Here is a 21,482-nt window from a genome sequence, read left to right as displayed (position 1 = left end):
CCTTACATTCTGTGGAGGAATAGCAAGGGTGCTATGCAGAATAGTAGAGAATCTGAAACGTGAGTAGGGAAAAGATCCAGTTAAAACACATGTGATGGGGAGAAAACATGAGAGTGTAAGTAAGTGATCAGATTATCTAGCTTAATTGCACATGTGAGGAAACCATATGGTGTAACTACCTTCATCATCCCTCAAACTACTCCAGAATTATTGCCTGATTAATCTTTTAGATTAATCTAAGATTTTACCCTTATTTTGAAGATGTGAAAACTAACACAGCCTAAATAGCTGCTTGTCGAATTAGTGGGAAATCTCCAAAAAGTACTCGCTGAGTTTGAGATGGAAACTTGTATTTTCAAAACTGGCTGCTTATTACAGAAGCCCAATTAGTGATAGGTTGTACCTGAGCTTTAGAGAAAATGATCACCTGTAGCTACCGCTTCAGGATGATGCTCACTTTGAAAACGCAGCCCTGCGTGTCTCAGGCTAAATACTGAATATCAGTAGCTGTGTTTGAAGAGTTGTCTCTCTTAGGTCTGTTAGCAATTTGCCCATTGCCAGAAATCAAATTAGTTTCAGCGCTAGGATCTGAATTCAGAAATGATACCCAACCCCATATTTATACCATACTGCACCTGCAATTTTTCACTACCTTGGAGTTTTTTTACTCTTAGATCATGTATTCAAACCAACCTTGTGAAAACAGCAATTACACCTGTGGTAGGTCTGCTTAGCCTGAGGCAAAGCTTACCTTAGGAACAAATCCTGTCTGCTCTTTTCACAAGTGGAGATCTTCATGGCTCTTGTGATCCCACGAGAAAGGCCAAAACATAAATTTGCAAACAGGCCAGAGTGCCCTGCAGGCGCTGGCATTTCAACAAGGCTGGTGCTGGTTTGTGCTCAGCCTCTGTCCTGAAAGTTAAGACTCTGAGCTCTCCATTGGCACTTTTTAATAGAAAAATTCAGAATGGTCTCCATTTCTTTTCTCCACTGTGTGAAAATACGAGTTGGGCAACACAATAAAAACCCAGCAGGTTGTCAGCTTTGCATTTGCAACGAGACTCTGCAGCCCTGGCGTGGATTTCTCCAGGCATGTCTTCCATCCGCTGCAGCCACTGCCCTCCCTTCTCTCTTCCGACGTCTCGGTCTTCTTGAGGCCTGCAATGAAATGTCCTTGGCCTCGGTCATTAGAGTTTAGCTGAAATGATCTTTGCTAATCGTTATCTTCAGCGATGCTAGCAGTGTTTACGATCCAGCTGTCTGCACTTCTATTCTGGAGGAGTTTTTCCCCTTGTTGGGAGAGACTGCCCTTCTTTGTAGAAGGTGGGGGCTGTGGGAGAGCAGATGGGTCCAGCTTGTGTTAGAAATGGAGGTGCCATTTAACGAACTGCTTTCAGCACGGCCATTTCCACGGCAGCTGCCTTTTACGCCCAAGACCCACGTCACCGGTACTCAGATCAATGACCAGATCCACCACTTTTCCCTCTCATTTTGCTTCCCTTCGTCTACTTGGACACAGCAGTTCCTGTTCCCAGGGGTAAGGGCAGCTTCCCACGAGCCTGGTGCCCCAGCCCCACCGTACCGTCTGTCCTTAGTTCGTCACCCTAAACGAAGCCGTGCTTGGTGCTGCGCTCCTGGAGGGGGGCATCGGCAGGCTGGAGGGAGGAGGAGAGGGAGTAGTCCCCTTGACGCGTTCAGCGGTCATCAAACTTACTCGGCTGAAGGTTTTCTTCATGCAGGATCGCTGGGGAATAATTTGTGATTCCTTCAGCAACTGTCTTATCACAGTTGTGCGTAAAGCGCAGTGCAGATTGGTAAGGAAAGTTTAAGTTTACATAAAGAGACTGTGCTTCTCACAGGTGTTTGTAAGATGTTTATGTTCTGGAAGTGTAAGATCTTTAAAAAAAAGACTTGCTTTTCAAAAACTAGAGGCATCCTCTGAAAATCAGAGGTCTTCAGTTGGGCAGAGGAAAATTGAGGCACTGAAAATGATTATACTGTTGCTTTTGAACACCTCTTTGGGTGCAGTGGACTGGTTTGTACTGTTCATCCCGTGATATTTAGTTGACAAAGAGTCTTTTGCTTACTGTCACTTCTTTTTTGCATAAGTAGAAGAAAACTTCATTTCATTACAAAGCCCAAAGTCTTATTCTATTATATGAATATTAATCCCAGCAAAGGCAAGGAAAACGAAGCACACCTCTGCCTGTCCCTCCTTATATCAGAAGACACTGACACATCATTAACATCGGGCTGAAATCGCACGTCACAGTGTATTTTACAACAGGCTGCGTACAAATACTTTTTTATATTTGTTAAGGTTAATCTCAAGGCTTGTTTCAAGGTGAAGCTACACAACAGTTTTAAAAATTGTCATTAAATCATTACAGCCCAGACCATGGGACTGCAATTTTCACATTGATCCTCCCCTGTCAGCGGCATCGACACGGACTGGCGTGTGGGGGCGTCACGGCAGCAGAACCCCCCCGTGTCCCCGGCCGCTGGCCAGTGCCTCTGGTAGCTCTTAACCAACAGCAACACCAGCGGTTTAATAGGTGATCTGATGCGGAGAGCTGAAGCGGGTGAAGCCGAGCAAGACGTACAGAGGAGGGCTGTATGCATTTATGTATATATGTAAAGGGTAGAGCAAGAGAAGAGGCACAGATTCGCTGACCAAGACTGCTGGGTCCCAGGAGCAGTTCTCTGCCAACTGCTTCCGTCAACTTTAAATACAATGGACGTTTATGATAATCCATTGGGAATCTTTACCGTGATTCAGTGAGTAAGCTAATACATCTGTACTCCATATTTTAAGTTAATGGGAATATAAATATTTAAATATATGCATACTTTGCAAGGGCAATGTGGTTTTAAATACTCACAATTCTGTGCCCTTAATGATAAGACTTGTTTTGAAATTACTTAGTTAAACATTGAAAATAGTTTGACCTTTGAATTAAACTAATCTAAGTAGCATTTCAGCAAATGGTAACACAGACATCCTAGATAATTTATGGAAAATGTGATAGAACTGCAGTCAACTTCAGAAAGTGAAGAAAGGAACGGGGCATCTTCTTTCACCAAAGAATGCTGACCCTCTGGGAAGTTTTAAGAATCCTTAGCTGTTTTAGCAAGCATGCATTTATTTCACAAATGCATTTGAAAGATCCTGAAAGTTATGAAGCTTATTTCCCATTACACTGCGTGGTATGTTTGTCTTTAAAGAAAGAACTCATTTCTTAGGTAAATTATTCAAGATTTCACTGTATTGTATGTATGTTGGGTCATAGCATGAGAAATGTTTGTTTAAAGTGTGTAATGCTGCATTTATTTGCCAAAAGAGGCTGTCCAAAACTTAGGAGGGCTGGGAGTCAGTGTGCCTGGATTCTGATTCCAGTTCCACCAAAGACAACTCTTCAGCCAAATACACATTAGGTAATTTTTTTTAAGTCTGCGTTTTTTCATCTCTGAAATGGGTGTAAAACTAGAACTTTCTCAATAGCAGTGTGGAAGGAAACTTAAAATTTGCATAATCCAAATCTTCAAGAATTGTAAAGCTTTGGACTCAGCTGGTTCCTTTCTACTTGAATAGAAGTGTCTTCTCCCGTGAAACTGCATGGCAGCTGAAACAATCTCCTCTGGGTCTTTCAGTAATGGGTTTTCTTGTGAATTATTTAACTTTTTTTGCCTCTATTTAATCTTCCATAAATGAGACAAAATAAGATAAGCCCAAAGATATCTGTACATTTTCATTAACCATATGATCATAAGGTTTGTGTGTCTTTTCCTTCTGCATTGTTTCTTTTTCATTACTCTTTGTCATCTTCATTTATCAAGGCAAGTTTTAAATCAATGCTAGAAATCCTTTTGAATAGGGACCTTGTCTTTGCAGGTCTCCAATGAAAAGGCTAGCTAGTACTCTGGAGCACATTAAAATAAATGCCAGAATTCTGGATAGTTTATCAATCCAAACTCCATCCTTCCTCCTCTCCTTGTACTCAAAGGCAGATAGGCCACTGCTGTGGGGTCAGCTTGCCCCCATTCTGCATGCTGCACATGAATACAGGAACTGGGCAGACTAAAAAGAGAGAGAACAGAAACAGAGACACAAAAAGGATAGCAAATACAGAACCGTATTCATAAATATTTCCCTTTCCCCACCTTCCCCTCTCCAAAGACAAGAAAACAAAAAATGAGCCCGGAATAGACAATGCAGCTGGAATCCAAATGGGCATATTCCCAGGAGCAGCGGAGGGAGGGCCGCTTCAGCTCCACGCACCCAGGGGACCTGCTTGGGTTAATGCTCTTGTCCTTGGTCTCCCAGAAGCTCTGGATACTTTGCCTTTGATGCCGGTTGAGCTGCTGTGTAAAGCGAGGCAACCGCTGCCAATTTAATGGGGCATAGCAACTGGACCCCCGCAGGAAGATTTTTCCAAATAAATTGATGGAAAGATAGGATCATCTTACTATATGCTCCTTCACATTTCAGTGGGGCTGAAGTGTGTTTGCAAATTCATATTTTTTCAGTAAGGGTTAAGGGCACCCTAACCCCAAAGACTGTGTACAATGGGTACAGTTATTAAAGTTCATATGCACCAGAGTTATGCTCAGCAGGCTTAGAACAGCTCATTAAAATTTTTTTTTTTTCAAGTGTAATTCTTTGAGCACATTACGTCAAAACAAAAGATGCTTGGAATGTGTAGGCAGTGCTTGTGCAGGCTCTACAATAGAGCCATGACTAAGAGGGAGAGCTCTCTATTATGCACATTCCCCTTAAAACATGAAGAAAGCTGGCAAGTCCTGTGCAAGCATAAGTAATACCGAAGAGGAATTTGGAAGCTTAAAAAGAAAGGATATATTCAGACACAGTCATTATAGTCTCAGTTCTTTGATTATCTGGATGAGGAATGCTAGGGATAAAAAAGGGATACACAGAGAATTAAATGAGGACTCTTGTATAGTCATCAACTCCCTGTATTATCTGTTGCAGAACCAGAATTCAGTCATTAGAGAGGTAGGCTGAGCTTTTTCCAGAGAACCGAGCTATCCCTCTGGAAGTCAGTAATATAGCTCCCTAACTGCTTCTGAAAAACCTACCCATGAAGCTTGATTAGGTATATGCTCCTTGATGTAAATGGCTGAGTCTTCATCTCTGTGAAAGCCATTTATCTCTGTAAACAACTGTGCTTTGCTGTGTACAGAATGGAGACAAGCAAAAAAACCCCCCCAAACCTCGAACAAAAAAAAACCCCAAAGCAAGCGGTATATCTCATCATCTTCCTCGCAACAGTTGAGCAGTGAGGGTCACGCCTGTACGTTGGGGTGTTTTTCTGTTTCTGACACACTCTTCTCTGAATGCCCATCAAGCTGACTGTGAAGTGAGCTTGCAGGAGCTTAAACAGAGGAGTCAGCTTTTTGGTAAACAGTGCTTGTGGTTTCTGTGATTTGGCAGCAATAAACCTCTCCCCTATGCAGGCGCACAGCGCTGTCCCCAGAGCACCACTCCTGACTCATGAAGCATCATAAGAACAGGCGTTCCTCCATGGACATGCTCGGAAGATGACAATCTCTGGCAGTGACAGCCTGAGCAGAATATGCTTTAGGAGCCAGTTAGTATCAACGTGTGGTAGAAAAGGCTCATAATGTCAAAGGACTTCAAAACCAGTCATTTGTACTGCTCATTTTTAAACTTTCAAATTACAGAAAGGCGGGTATTTCCTAATTTGTATCTCTTTGAGAGCCTTAACAATGTAACAGAAAAGCAGACCTTTTCAAATAAAGAAGGAAAAAAATTCACTAGCATAGTGGCTTATCAAACTTATTAGTTTTGCGTTTAACCCTGTACAGACAGTGTGAGCAGCGAATGATGCTTTTATTAACTCTGCAGTCAGAATCTCTTCCTACACAAAGGATTTCCCTGGACCAAGACCACTCCTGAGAGATCCAAAGACGTGTTTACACTAGCAGTTTAGTTCAGATCAGGAGCATGCTTGGGAAGCAAATATCCTGTCCCATCTACTGTACTTGCATTCTCAGTGTGAAGTGGTTTTGGAGCACACAAACTGGATGCCCCTCTGAAGAAATGAGGAGATGGGATCCAGCAAGGCACCTGCTATACGCCAACCACCGGGCATTCTGTGTAGGGCCCAAACGAGAGCTAGTCTGAAGTAAAATCCTTAAAATGTGTACAGGGTGGCCCTCGGCTCTTCTGCACCCACTGTTTCGCTCTGTGTATCCACTCCAATTGCGCTGTGCCACTTGCTAATGCAGAGATGCCCTAGACTTCTAAAGGGGACAGTCAAAATCAGGCTGGAATTCAGCCAGATCAGCTATTAGCTTGCCAGCCTTTGCAGTAGTTTACACTGAGATTATGGAGAGGTGCTGAGCAGGAAATCTATAACTGCAGTGTGGGTGGCATTTAAAACAGTTTTTAGCTTTAAGTTAGATGAGGGTTTCCAAAAGAGTGGTCTTAGTGACTTTTTTTGCTGCTAGATAAGATGTGTTGTTCTCTCTTTTTTTTTTTTTTTTCACCCTGCGCTCATCATCGTTATGTGGAAGGTTGTGTCAGGATAGAGCAAGTTCTAGGCAATGCCAGCAAAAAATGGCAGTAAAACCACTGTCACAAGCCATCCACATTAAAACAAAGGCAAGGTAGAGCAAGTGTTACAAACACTCTGTCAAAGAGATCATCTGGGTGATGTAACTGGATCTGTGACCTTCCTTAACTCACAGGGGATCTTTTCTGCTCAATAGGGCCCTGAAATAGCTGACTTCTGGCTAGGTTTAAATAAGCCACTTGTAAATAATTTTGTCATGTGTACTGGGAGGGAAAAATTCTGGCTGCAATTGATTTTGCTCCTGTACTTTCACAGCATTTTGCCACAAGCCCTCGGTATTGACAGTCTTCCCAGACCTACAGTGAATTCACAGTGGCTGCCCTAAATGTCTCACGTCTGCTATTTTCTCTTTTCCTGCACGTTCATGTTGAATAAATATCAAAACCATTCCTGTGCCTGAAATATTTGCATACTGTGGTAAAGTCTCTGAAAAGGCAAATGGATAAGATTGTTCTGTGACCAGCTCTGTAAAAGACACTTTACTAAGAAGGTATGGTTGGGAACAAAACCCAGCATACTGTTAATCTGAGTTATGCTATGTTTGTATCTACTGGAAAGCTTATATTCATTTTAAATGGTTGGATATTAAGATTATGGAATCTTTTGCTTCAATCAGCAGTTCCAATCTAGCTAAGAGTACTGTAAGTGATCATGGGTATCATCTCACGTTAGACCATTGGCCTGTCTTTGTGGAAGGACGGGGTGACCTCACACATAGGCTACTGAGCTCTTGTTGTACAGAAACACAATGGTAGTCTTTGACCTGGTGACCTACAACTGAAAGCCAAATTAATCATTATGACAGATGCTACTTCTCTCAAAAAAGGCCAAGGACTGAGAGCCTTTGAAGGTGGCCACCTGGCAAGGTGTTCAGTGTTGGCCCTGCTTTGAGCAGGGGGGTGGATGAGAGACCTCCCGAAGTTCTCTCCACTCTGAATGACTCTGTGATGATGTTGACAGGACAGTGGAGAGGAAATATGCTGGAAGTAGCTTATGGAAAATAAGTTTATATGCCTCTCAGATGTGTCATTTAAATGTAAGACATATACTGGTTTATGATGTTGATGGAAACAAGAGAGCTGCAGGCTATTACAGTACAAGCATGAAAGATTGCATTAGTGAATCAGATACACGGTTAAATTGGCAATAACACATTTTGGCTCCTTCCTCTGTGATGTCCTTCCTTCTACCTTAATACACAAAACTTGACAGTGGCAGAAAATACAGTGGCGACTTCAGTCTTGACAAAGTTGGTAAGCAGAAAATGCATTTTTTCTTCCATGCTGAGAGTTGCCAGCTCTTTGTGGGTCTTTCAAATTAGGAGACCCAACCGAAACACAGCTTTTCAGTGGTCCTGAGTGCTTAAACATGCTTAGTTGGCACAGCTGCAGAAGAATATCCTCAGGTTGTTCAGTTTCAGTTTGCAATAAAATCTCCGTATCAAAGCTTGCCCAAAACAAGCTAGCTCAGGCTTGCAAGGGTCTGGATGTGGCAGAGCGGAGCTTGGTGTGGGCTGAGACGTCCTGGTCTTCAGCACGACAAACTAGAGCTCACTCAGAGCAAGCGGGTGTAACTCTCCTCCGCAATCCACTCTGTAAACATATTCTTGTGCCCCTTCAAGTCAATAGCATGTAGATATTTTTTTTTAAGAGTTGTCTGGCAGCTACCTGCATCATGAGTCACCTTTGATAATGTGCCTCTCTGAGCTCCCAGTATCGATTGCTGGTGCTTCCACTGACAGCGAGTCCGGAATGGAGGGCTCTTATCTGCGGCTCCACAAATCGAGCATCAGACCGTTTCTAGTGTTTGACGGCAGAATCGGTGGTCATTTTAAAGGGTTCTTGCGCATATTTCTGTGATTTCATGGTGTTTTTACTGCAGAGCTGCTGAGAAAGGAAAATATTCATTTGCATGCTGCAAAGCATAGGCAAGGAGCCAGCTCTGTGCTATTACAATATCTGATCTCTGTTAGGCAAACATCCTTCTGAAAGGAGTTAATGTTTCTGTCTGTTCAATTCCGATTCACAGTTCAGCACTTTCTTCACTCAAAGACCCTGGGGAAGATTGTTAACTGTATTTTTCTCTTCTCCTTTTATCTTTATTCCTGGATTAAGAGAAGAAATTATTGGTTCGTGTTACAGTCCTTTTTTCCCCTTGCAGTAAATCTTCCACAATATTTTTTGCTATTGGTATGCTGCATGTCACGTATATCCCTGTTAATTTCAGGCTGAAATTGTGAATTATTTGCATGAAGAACACTCACGTTGCATAGTATGAACTGTACCATAGGGGGTACATGTTGTTAACTGATGCATATGTGCACATATCTTCAAAGGCATTAGAATGTGCTTTTCATCAAAACCAAAGAATTGCTCTAAAACATTTCCTATGTCCTTGATTAATTTTTTCCTTCTGTTTATGAACACAGATCATAATATTTAATACAGTCATTAGTAGAATCTCAGCAGTAATTTTTTATCTGCTGTTCACTTGCTGCCTATGCATCGTAAACACTTTACAAAAATCGAGTGACATAGGTCACAAGGTGTGCTTTCTTCTTTCTGAGAGGATATGAGTGACTATTAAAAGGGGCTTTTCTTCTGTGAATACAAACTTTAACATCATTTTTCTATAAATACCATGCAAAACACAATTTATACTTCTAACTTGTATTCCCGCCAGGAAATTTAATTGCTGTTCACAGAGAGCAAGTATGGAGAAGAAATTTCATTTAAATATTTAAACCTTTCTAGTATATGCTTTACCAGAAAGAAAAAAAACCCAAACCAACAACACCACAAAACTCTTAGACCTGGAAGAAACTTTGCATTTATCAGCACAAAGGCTAGCCATGTCTTTCTCATCAGTCAGTTTGCTTATGCTTTCTCTAACACAGCAGTTGCCCTCTACACCTGTAGTGTCCGTATGGAGCCCTCGCCTTTCCAGAGGAACAGACACAGGAGCTAATTATTCTTGTGATGATCCTCCAGGTAAAGGCTGGGGAGCGTTTTGGAAGCACAGCAGAAGCCTCTCCCTGCTGAACCAATATGCTCAGCATGCTGAAATGCTGAATAAATAACTTCCCTCTAAAATCAATGCATGTTATATATTGCTCCTCCATTTAAATAACACCCTGTTTATCTCAGGGCTTCAGGGTTAGAGCTGTGTAATGTGAAGGCAAGGTATCCCTAGGTGGTTTCAGGCTTCAGTTGCAGCCCGGCTAGGGCAGCACAGGCTATTCAGCCATCGTTTTCTTCCAAACGCTCCTGCTCGGTCCCGCCGTGGCTTTGCTGACAAATTCCCTCCGCTGGGAGTGACGGTCCACAGCAGCGTCAGGCAGGGAACGTAAGACCTTACTGGCCGGTCCTTCCTTCCGAAGGGTGGCCAAAGTCCCCGCGGCTGGTCCAGAGCCTTTCTGCTGCCACCACCTCCTGCAGCTCTACCCGCTGAAGTACCACCGAGCTCGGTCTGGGGACGAGGGGGTTAAGGAAGGCTCCGAGCTCCTGGTTTGGGGCTGCTGCGGCAGATGTGGCTGCCCAAGCAAAGGCAGCTGGGCATGGGGGGGTCTGTCTGTCCTCGCCCCACGCTCCGTCAGCTCCGTCAGCACTGCTGGAGGGGGCTCGGACGACAGCTGCGCCTCGCAAGCTCAGCTTCCCAGGGCAGGAATTGCCAGATTAAAAGCTTCAATGGTTCTTTTATGGTGCTACAGCAAGAGCCTTTTGCAGGAGGGACCGCCGCTTCTAAACACCTGTGTTTCCACAAACACATTTTAGCAAAGAGGTCGGCGTTGCCCGGCTTGCCCGGTGTCTTCTCAAGATCCTGCCATCAGTCCGTGGGGTCTGGAGCGGGGGCAACAGGCTGCATTTTATTACGCGGGGGTGATTCAAATGAGATTTAGTTTTCTTTAGTAAAAGTCCAGCATCAATATTTTGTTAACATTGATATATTGGAGCTAGAACAGCACAGCGTAAACGGATGCTAGTGAACTTTGTATAAATGGAAAAGACGTAGGGGTGCTCGTCTAGTTCCAAGCTTGACCAGCTGCACCCGGCCGTGTGAGGGAGGTACGCTTGCAGGATACGGACAGGGAGCACCAGCCCTCTCCGGAGAGAGCGCTCAGCATCCCTGTCACGGGAAAACATCTCTCCAGCTGTCGATCCTTCAGCCTCCTACAAGAGGGAAAAATTGCTGCGGTTTATTGTGACTACATATCAGTTTAACCGGTGTTTATAACCAAATATTTTACCCGCATCGAAAATAAATTTCAACAATCAAATGTAACACTGAATTGAAAAAATACAAATGGCACTAGGAAGATTGTATCCTTTCCTGTGTAAAAGCAGCAGGAGGGAGAGAAATGTCTCATACAATTTTTTATTTTGAAAGTTGCTATTTACTTATTTCTAAACAGTTAAGGTTGCTTTGAAAGGAAGGAATGCATTCTTTTCAAGATTTGCAGTTTTATTCCTGAAGGTCATGAATTTTGGCTCTGCAACTCATTGTCAGGAAGAGACTTTAAAAAAAATTAAGCAGTACTGAGCAGTCAGTGAGCATCTGAGCATCTATATAGGAGGGAAGGTTTCTTATAAATTAATTTTCCTTGTCTCTAAGAAGCCTTCTCTCTGATTCATATGGGTCAAAAAAGTTCCTCTCAGGAAAACAATTTAGAAAATTCAAAGGTAATCCAGTTCTAGGCTCTCTGCCATCCAGGTGCTTGTACCCAGCAGGAAAAAAATATCTCCTTAATCCTTTTTTGTTTTTATAATTACTTGTTTTTCTGCTTCCCAGCAGTTCTTCTGTTCAGTACAAAAGTTACCATATCCAATTATACCTTTTTGTCCTTGCTTTTAAATCTTCACATCTCCTCAGTTATCTATTAACACAAGATTAATCACTTGATTAAGCTCAGATTTTTTTCTCATCTTGCACGGTGACAGCCACCAGCCATTTGGTGGCACGTTCTTGGATTTTCGTGCGGCCAATATATGTGCGACCGCATGGGGAAAAAAGAGGGTAAACTAGAGAGAAAGCAAGAGCAAGAACATTAGTATCACATTTAGCACGGTAAATGCCGTGGCAAAGACCAGTTTCCACATGTGATCATCTAATAGCTTCTGATCTACATTGCTTTGTGTTTCATTTTTATGTAACAGAGGCCGACAGGAAGGGCAATTCTTGGCAGTTAATGATCACTGTCATTGGCCTAGTCAGTCAGTCAGTAACTGGAAATATCTGACCTTTATGTCTTCCTTCCTTTGATGATTCTCTTTAATCATATATTTTTTTAACCTTTCCTGTTGGATCTAAAACTGCGTGCTTTGATATTTATGCAATGATGTGCCATACTACAATGAAGAGATTTTTTTTCCCAGACTGTTCCAGACTGACAGTTATTGTAACCAAAAGGAAAGCAAAATCTCATTCTGAAAGCTCCGTCATATTTACACTGTCTTCTAATGGTTTCTCTTTCCCTCTCTTACCTTTGCTGGAGCTGCTATCGCTTTGTACTGTCCACAGCATCTAATCTTCAGAGTTCAGTTCAGAAAAAGCCCTGAGTTTGTCAATGATTGTTAGCTTAAGGTCTGCTACAATATGGGTATTTTAATCTAGGGGATTTAAAGGTGTCCAAAATTGACTTTCTCTGACAAAAGTACAGCAGTTGATGAATACTGTAGCTTTTCTTTGGGAAGAGGTTAACAAAATTTCAGTTTTCAGATTACTTGCTTTTTATTTTTTAAGCCATTATGAGGTCAAATGTTGGCATGAGCAGAAATTGATTTACTAGATTACATCATATAGTGACGTTCATAAAAGAACTTTGCTTTCTAAGCCATTTTTTAATAGCTGCATTTATTAAATATTAGTAAATTTAGTAAATATTTATACACTTCTGATCAGGGAGAAACTTTCTGATTTATTTAGGCACATATGAATACAAAAAACGGACTCTCAAATTTACAAAATGTGTTATCATCTAATCATTTTCTTAAAAATCACGCCTAGTAAAGCACTGAAGGCCATGCTTAACTTGGTAGCCCTCAGCGTTGAAGCACAGAGCTCAAGTCAAGCGTGGGTGCTACTGCTCTGACCTGCCGGAGCCTCAGAGCGACGGCTTTGCTTCCCATGACCGAGGCTTGGAAACACATTAGCTATGCAGCAAGTTCAACTCAGTGACCAAATTGACTTCCATGGTCGTATTTTGTTTTGTCTTCTGGTTAAGCCCGTAATGCTATTTCATATAACATAAAGTACAGTGTAATCCACAAGAAAAACCAGGCCAGTCCAAGGACACTGAACCAGACCCTCTGTAAATGAAAACTAGCACAAGTCCAATGATCTTAATGGCCAGCAGTCTCTGGTATTTCCATTAACATAGTGCCTCTAGCCGGAAAGATGCAGGAAAGTTAATGTAATGTATTCTGGTCGTCTTCTGATGAAACGCAGAGCTACTCTGTCCTTCCCAGGGTGGTATTTGACTCGAGCATCACAGAAAAGGTTAGAGCTGTTTATGAACTGTATCTTTAAGCAAGAGACTTTATGTGTTATAGCATGAAACTTACTTCTTGATGCCTTTTGAATTATTTTTTGTAGAAGTGTTTGTTGAAATTACAATGCTTCGGTGAATCTGAAAAGTCACTTATCGCTGAAAAACCTGGACACCTGAGATACTACAGTAACTTTCTATACTGAAAATAATATAATGTTGGTATAGCACTTTATGAGCATTGTGCTTCGTTATCTACGATAAGATTTTGCCTTCTCCAAAGCACCACTAAGTCTGGCCATTAGCATTATGAAAAGAACGATTAACTCATTTGCATGAGTTTTATTATTCTCATTCCCTCATAGGAAAAAATTTTGCTAATAAACTCTACTTAGTAAAATAGTCAAAAAAGCACCTCAAGATTGCATAATTCACATTTATTAAAGTTTATTATATTTTCATCTTATTTCCTGTTGTTGGCATTAGAGATCTGACTGTCTATTGTATTGGTCTCTGTGCTAGCACATTTTTCCAGCTTCCACATAAGTCAAGACTTCTTTGAGCATCACATCAAAATTTTGTATATGTTTTATATCTAGACACAACTAATTATCCAGGTATGGCAATGCTGCCTGCTGTGTACATACAAAACCAGGAGTGAGATGTATATTCATGTACATAAACCCAGATTTTTTTGAATGCTAATTCCTTGAAGAGTCTTGTGTTTTTTAACACTAACACTGGCAATTCTTTTTTTACCTTGTAAGTTTTCTAAAAATTAAATAGCCTTTTTTTGACTTCCCACTTATCCTGCTGCCTGAGATTCTGCTGAACCACTCACACTTAAACCATGGTCTTTGTCACTATCTGCTATAGAGCTGACACTGGCAAATAAACTGTTATCACAGCTGTGTTAAGGTAGAATGCAGCATCCACTTATGTTTTATTGTCTAAGATATTCATAAATACTTGTACTTGGTCAATATCGTTATCTTTAATAAATCTGTACTGCAGGCTGTACATCAGTACATTTAGAAAAACAGAATTAAAATATATGAGGTAAATAAATATTACAATAGGCCCGTTTATATTCGTATCATGATGCTGAAGGTACACTTACTTTCTGAATAACAGAATGCCTCAGCCAGGCTTCTTCAGAAATAACTCCGTTTAGAGAAGGGGGACCACAGCATTTGTAGAGTGGGAGAAGATAGACAACCAAGAACAAAGATTTGCTGGGGGAGGATTATAGCCGAGATACAGTCTCTAAAGAATGTTAGCACAGCAGAACAAACCCGATTGCAATTTATTGGAAATAAGGGTGGTGTATGAGAGGACTGTGTAGCTAGGAAACTCACAGTGGTCACTTCTACATCACCTTCCAAGCTGAACTCAGCTTTGCACAGACTAAAATATATATACGCAAGATGAGTTGGCCAGCCTGGGCTTTGCTCGCTGTGCAGAGATGTGCTGGAGCCTGGAAAGGCTCGCCCAGCACATCAGGCAGACGTCGGGAGAGAGGTGAGCCACTGCTTCTTCCCTGCGGACCTTACTCACGTAAAACTCATTCCTGGACAAAACCAGGCTGTCCAGACTAGTCCATCCCGATAGTAGACCGTTTTCTGCCTCTGTGCTATCAGTGGCGGGGAAAAATCTACAGGCAGCCCGGAGAACATTTAGTTGGTGGGCTTGCCCCTGAGAGCGGGCTCTCATTTCTGGCACCAAGCAGCCAGTGAGCAAAACGAACTGATATTCAAAATGCCCGGCCTCCTCGCACCTCTCAAAATTTGAAGAACACAGCCTAGCACCTTGTTCACCACACAGATCCCTGCCTTGGTTTGCTTGGTGACGCTAAGGAAGACATCTGTCCATCCCCTGTCTTCAGTGGCAACAACTGCAACGATAACTTCGTGAAGTGTCTTGAGACCAAGGGTGAAAAATGCCACCCGTGAACTGCCGCCAAATAACGGCACCAAAGCCTGCCTCTCCGCTCGCGCCGGAGAGCAACGCGCGCTGCGCCTGGGTAAGGGGACGCGGGGGAGCGAGCTCCGGTTTGCAACTCAGCTAATTAAACATTAATGAAATCCTTTCAGAAGAGGGAGTTTTGCTTCACACTTCCGTACATTTAAATCCAATCTGTAAATGTTTGTTTTCCCCATTTTAGCTCTTTAATTTATTCCTCAATTTCCTAGCCTTCGAAATGATAATAAAATGTACTAGATTTGAAATAGAAGTCTCCAAACAGTATTTTGGCAATCTGTTAGGAGTTGCAATACCTATGGATTACCCTGTAAATCTAAATTATTGGCACTCATGAGAGATTATTTCCATTTATTTTGTTTTATTGTGTAATATTTTGCAGCTATGGCTGCAGTGCTGTTATTAACTTGTGATAGTTCTAAACCCTGGTAGGTGATTAGATCATTTACTATGTAAAACTCGGCCTCCAAAGTCAGATGGTGCTAAGCAGTGGAGCCATAGGAGTCCCAGCTGCTCAGCCTCCCCAAGGATTTGACCCCTACCTTATTGGATAAATCTCAACAGAATTTTAGTTTGCTATTGGAAGCAGCTACTAGAGTTTATTTTTTATTGTCCTGCTATAATACAGATAAGATACGGAAAGCATTGCTACAGCACAGGATGATTTTAATTTATACAAAGAAGTTAATGACAAGAAAACAGTCTTTCCAGATACAAAAGTAGTTTACTCATTGTAAACGTGCTTTCAACCATTTGGAAGGAACGTATTTTTCTCTGTTGAAGTTAATTCCTTTCCATATTAGCATGACTCACCTATGTATCTTAAAAAATAAGATACCTCTCTATATTAAAACGACAGCCAGCATTGGTGAAGGATAATCTTGCAACTCAGGCATTTAGAAGATAGGGTGTTGCCACAAACTCACTGCTGATCCTCAGGCACGTCATTCTGTTAGATTTCTTGCCTGTAAAGTGAGATAACTCATCCTCTGTAGCTAAGGTAGGATTTTTCTTCTTTTTTTTCTCTCTCCACATTCTCGTGCATTAGATGGGTCTGAATTTCTTCACTTAGGAAAAAAAGTAAAACTATGAGTTTGCTCATGAAGCACCCGAACAGACCTAATTAAAAAATCTTGAGAATTGCAAAATCCAGCACCAGTTTCCACAGGGAGGAGAAGAAAAGGACAGGTAGAAACTGAGTCACTCACTGCAGGTTGTGAAGATTTTTTTTCTGGGCAGCTGGAACATGGCTGAGATACGTCTTCTATCAAAGGCTTTCTAAGCCCAGCTGCAGACACCACTGATGCAGGCAGTACTTATTGTTCCAGACAACTTCAGTACTGACTGGAGTTGGTAGTAACTTGAATTATAAAGGGTCGTATCTGTACAGAGTTTTATAAATGTAGACTGCCACTGTAGCCACATACACAACCAACACCAGTTTTTTCAGTTAAGTCAGTGACAAAGATGGAAGACGACCCCAGAATTCTGGTTCCAAGTTGGTTCCAAGTCCTGCATTTAACAGAAGATAAAACCTCTTCCCCTAGACACTCACAATATTTGATTAGAAAGTATAAAAATGTATTACTCCTGCTGTGTTATGACTATTTGGGACTCATTTAATGCATTTTTACTGTCCTGGCCCAATTGATCCAGACATAACTGAAATAAAAATGTTATTTAAAGAAGCAGGTAAATGTTATGTAAAACCAGAAGCATGCCATCAAGAATTTCAGTTCCTACTAAACTACACAAAAACACTGGAGGGAGTGTTCAGCTGTTTTTCCCCAAACTATCAGTTCTGGCTCTAGGTTTCTGACCAGAATTCAATGGCAGCAGTTAATTCAAATAACAATTTGAACAGCAATTTAGAAGAGATGTGATTTTAACTCCTCACGGCCCATACATCTTATGCTAGCAGAATATGCAATGGAGGAACTTCTCTCTTCAAACAGAAAGTATTCGTATTTGGTGGATATGCTTACAGACTGATGTAAATGGTTATTTTAGTACCTTTTTTCCTCTTAAGCCAAAGCAATAAATAAAAATGCCTATATGCTGTACACATACAACTGCTATTCTAGGAGCTGGAGAACTGAAACCAGTACAATGGCAAATGGAAGGGCCACAGGTTATCCTGTAAAAGGTCCTGAGAGAGAAGCACAGTAGATCCTTGGAGAATTGCCAGCTAATTTTAGGCTTTGCTATCATTCTGTAACCATTTTCCGAAAAATCAAATCACCATAAGAAACAGCATGTGAACTCAAAAGTGTAGATTTTGTATTATTTTTTTTTAACCTGCAATCTTGTTAAGTAAAGTTTTGAGGATCCTTTAAAAACAGAGGTTTAAAAAGCCACCCTTCCTGTGGTTCTGTGACTAATCTCCAGTAATAACTAAGGGCACACCACTTAATAGCAGAATAAAAGCATAGTCTTGTTTTTTATTATTTAACACCCCCTGCCTCCCGCTTTTTTTTCTCCTGAAAGCTGCTGCCATAGAACATCTGCCATGTTAAATAGTACTATTTTCTGTCAATAGAAAACTGTACAAGTGCAGTTAATTTCCCTCACCAGACTGACTAGTAGCAGTCAAATATTTCAAAAGTAAGTGATCATAGGGCTTAGTTTTCTGTATTTTAAAGAAGCCACTTTAAGCTATATTTAAATAAGGAATGGAACTTAAAGAGTTTGGCAAAGGATCCTTAAACCACTAGTCCTTTTGAAAATCTCATCTGCTCTTTTGCTCCTTCTACATTTTAATGGCCACTTGCCAGAGATTCAGACAACTGTTCCCCTCACTATCTTTGTGGCTTATTAAGCTCTTTTTCACCCTTGTTTTTCTCATAGGGCAGTGAGGTTTCTACTCATCTATGGGAACGCTCAATTTACCTACATACGCCACGATGGCTAATTATATGCAACTACTCTCGCCGGGGTTGACTCAAGGCTTTTAAGTCACCCATGCAACTGGATGTCCCAAGGGAGCCAATGTCGTCAAACAGGTTGGCAGAGAAAAGTGACAGTGAGCATGAAGGCGACCCTTGGTGAAATGGTATCGTGGCTTCTGCTGCCACCAAAGATGGGAAATGTGGGAAAGCCAATTTGGGATATCGAAGCTGTTTCTTGTTTTGTCCCCCCACAGTACCTACTAGTCCACATGCCCTTTGCTGCCTTTGGCAATTCTCTGTTTTGCCTTGACCTAGCGCTAGCATCACTCCTCAGATGTCTTTCAGAGACTGAATATGTGAAGTGTGTATCTCTCAACCTCAGTTTTTCTTTTCCTATTAAGGAAGTCTTTGATACTAATAGGTGTTTGGGAAGAGATGAGATGCAGGTTGTTAAAAATATTTATGGCTGGAGATACTGTGATTTATAAGCTCTATGGCTAAAGGACTCTCTTTGCATTCCTTTCATCTCGATAATGTTCTCTGAATGCATCCTACCCAGAAGGTCTATGTCCTTTCTGCTGTCACCTCCTGGGTGTCTGATCTACAGCCCCTGTTCTGCTCAAATTCACCAACACAGCTCATGAGAGCAGCTGTTGGCAGGCCTTTAAACAAAAACTTTCTATACACTTGGACATGCCTCTATCATTGTTTTTGTGGTAAAGAGAGAATCTTTTGGAGCCATCATTTGCAAGTTTTTATTTGTCCATTGAAAAACATGTTTTCATTTTGCTTTCTCTTATGTAGAAACACAGACTTAAATATCTTTGGATTACTGTTTTGTTTTGGTTGTGGTTTTTTGGGGTTTTTTTTTGTTTTTTCCAAGGAGGACTCCAGTTATGTTTCTCCTTGGTTTTACTGCTTAACTGAGTAATTTAAAGAAGTTTATTTACTTATTCATGGTGTGGTCTAATCATATCACTGGACAGATTGGGTCGAAAAGCATTAAAAAAAGAAGCTAATTTCTCATTATGTGAACATCACATCTTTATAAGAAAAATAACATGAATTGCAACAAAAGAGCAACTGACCTTAGAAAAAATACAGGAGGTCAGCACAGGGACACTTTCACATACTTAAAGCAACAAAGGATGACTTGTCCAAGCATTCTGTCTGCTCTTCAAAATAAAATTCATATGATCAGACATCCATGCATGCTGTGGTATGTGTCCTTCACACATTTGTGTCAGTCTCATCAACTGAGTAGCTTGCTCAATAAAAAGCAATCAAAAAAAAAGAAAAAAAGAAAAAGAAAATTTCCTTATGCTCCTGATAAGGGTGTTCATTACCAACATTTGCAGCAACATTGCACCAGGTTGAGATCTTGTCAGAGCTCACAAAACTACCTGAGTCAGGTCTTACTGGCAGGGAGATGGTAAGCTTCCAGCAGCTCCCAGGTGCCGCAGAGTTCAGCAGTGATTGAAGACGTGCCACTCTTCCCCTCCGAGCCAAGACCATGACAGCTTGTAAAGCCCCAGAACTAAGCTAGGAATATAACGTCAGCTTTTGGACACAACGTAAAACTCACGTCCTGGCTACACGTGGTCATTAAAAATCCCTTCGAGCCCTTGGAGGACATACTGTGATAACTCCTTCATCCCGGACAGATGCCACTTGGGTTTGCTCCCTCATCTGACAGCCGATGTTCCCCCCGTAGCCTCCCGTGAGGGTGCTGGTCTGGTTTTGTGGACAGGGCTGGTGGGTGGGAGCTCTGCCTCATGCACAGCTTTCATCCTCTGCGTGCCCAGTGTGATAGCGTGCTCTTCAGCTTTCAGGCTTGCTAGAGAATCCCAGCAACGAGAGCACGCAGTTAAATGAGGAAAATAGATAACCTCGTTACTTGAGAAGCAGAGTCACATAGGAGTTTCGTGGATTATCCTAAACTTTTGCATATAAAACCTGTTTAACATTCCACTCAACCACTTCAGTACTGACTAGCTCTTACAGTTATGACCCCTAGTTTGTTCAGAGATTTTTTTAGTATATGTGAGGTTAACTATGCTTTGAGCATGCTAAAGTTCCTACCTGCTGCAGACTGGACTTAAAACGTTACAAATCAAATGGTAGAACAGCATGCACAGTCTGCATTGATGTAAATAACTACCTGGTATTCACAGTCATAGAAATGAAGTATTTTTTATCTCCTGACTGCCAAATTGGGTAACTGAATAGTGTATGTCCAGCTCTATAGTTACAGCATGGAAAGTAAAAGCTGTGAATGGTAAATGCTCTGAGCTCTCTAAATTACCTAAAGCAGTCTTTTAGTAACTGTAAGGTGGTTATCCAACTGCATTACAACCAGCTCTGCATATTCAGTTGAAAAATTGGACTTTGACAGTTCCCAGCACAATATAGCTCTAATTTTGTGACCTTACTGGATTTTGGATAACACAAGAAAGCTGTCACTGGTTTAGGAATATATGTGTTGGCAATTCAGAGCTCCAGGTCAGTATACATTGTGGAGAAGAGATGAAAGCTTTGTGGACTGGCTGCACTGTTGGAAAAAACTATTTAAAAGAGCAGCTCTTCAAAGCTATACAACTGTTTAAGATGTTACAAAAAATATGATGGAGGTCAAGTAGTCAGCAAAGTGATTCTGAAATGGTCAAAGGTATTAAAAAAAAAAAAAGAATCTATCATCACCATGATCTGTCTGCACTTCATCATCTGGATATCACCACTGAATTCACAGACTGTTGCTAGAATGTCCAGGAGTAATGTGACAAAATAAAAAAAGGAATGAAGCTTTGGATTGGAATACAAAACATTTTTTTCTAAGTTATTATGAAGCTGACGTGGAACAAATTGCGACCTGCATTCTCTTCAGTCTTACTGATAACAAACTCATAAAAGAAATAAACAATACAAAACCTAAGTGGAGCACCGCTTTCCAGAGTTCCTGCCCTTGATCCCTGCAAACACCAGGAATCACTCCACTTCTCTTGCACATGGTCTGATTAAAAGTTTTTTTTAAATTCTATTTCACAGCTTCAGTGTTTTGAAAATGTTGTTACCCTCAATTCCTTTCAATAGACAGAAATGGAGTTCTCCAGAGAGCCATTCATCTCATCCTAAGATAGGCAACTAAGACAGGTCAGCAAATGGTCTTCTGAAGATGATTCTCTTAACTATAAAGGGAGATTAGACTTAGACATCTAACTTTTAGAAGTCTGTAATTAGACAAGATGATTTTCACCCGTCAAGCTGCTTTTAGACAACATATACTCTTTTTTTTCTGTTGCAATATAAAATTTCACTTTTTTTTCAGTTAGAAAAATACACTACACCCCTGCTAATTTTATAATCCTGCATATAGTGAGATGAACTTTATTCTTATTCAGACTAGACTAAGCTTTTGAGCCTTTCCTTTTTCCCTCACTGGAAATGCCAGAATACTACAGGGGCATTGCTTCCTCTGTATTTCCAGGTGTAACTCAAAGCAAAAGTGTCTGAAAA

General features: G+C 41.2%; 1 protein-coding gene across 5 annotated transcripts in view; it reads left to right on the top strand.

Annotated features, from left to right (window-relative positions):
- FRMPD4 (FERM and PDZ domain containing 4) overlaps window positions 1-21,482 on the top strand; it is a 411,698-nt gene that overhangs the window by 63,737 nt on the left and 326,479 nt on the right. For 2 of the 5 annotated variants that reach the window (XM_052774002.1, XM_052773998.1), the window contains exon 1: window positions 2,545-2,778. The exons of the other annotated variants lie outside the window; for them this stretch is intronic. Coding sequence is in view for 1 of the 2 variants with exons in the window: in XM_052773998.1 (XP_052629958.1) it covers window positions 2,735-2,778 (44 nt within the window). In the remaining variant the exon portion in view is untranslated. Of the gene's footprint in view, window positions 1-2,544; window positions 2,779-21,482 lie in introns of those variants that run through there. 5 annotated transcript variants of the gene reach the window in all.

The sequence above is a fragment of the Harpia harpyja genome, chromosome 22 (genome assembly GCF_026419915.1).
Source record: "Harpia harpyja isolate bHarHar1 chromosome 22, bHarHar1 primary haplotype, whole genome shotgun sequence".
In the NCBI taxonomy this organism is placed as follows: domain Eukaryota; kingdom Metazoa; phylum Chordata; class Aves; order Accipitriformes; family Accipitridae; genus Harpia; species Harpia harpyja.
This window is presented reverse-complemented; position numbering and strand designations above follow the sequence as displayed.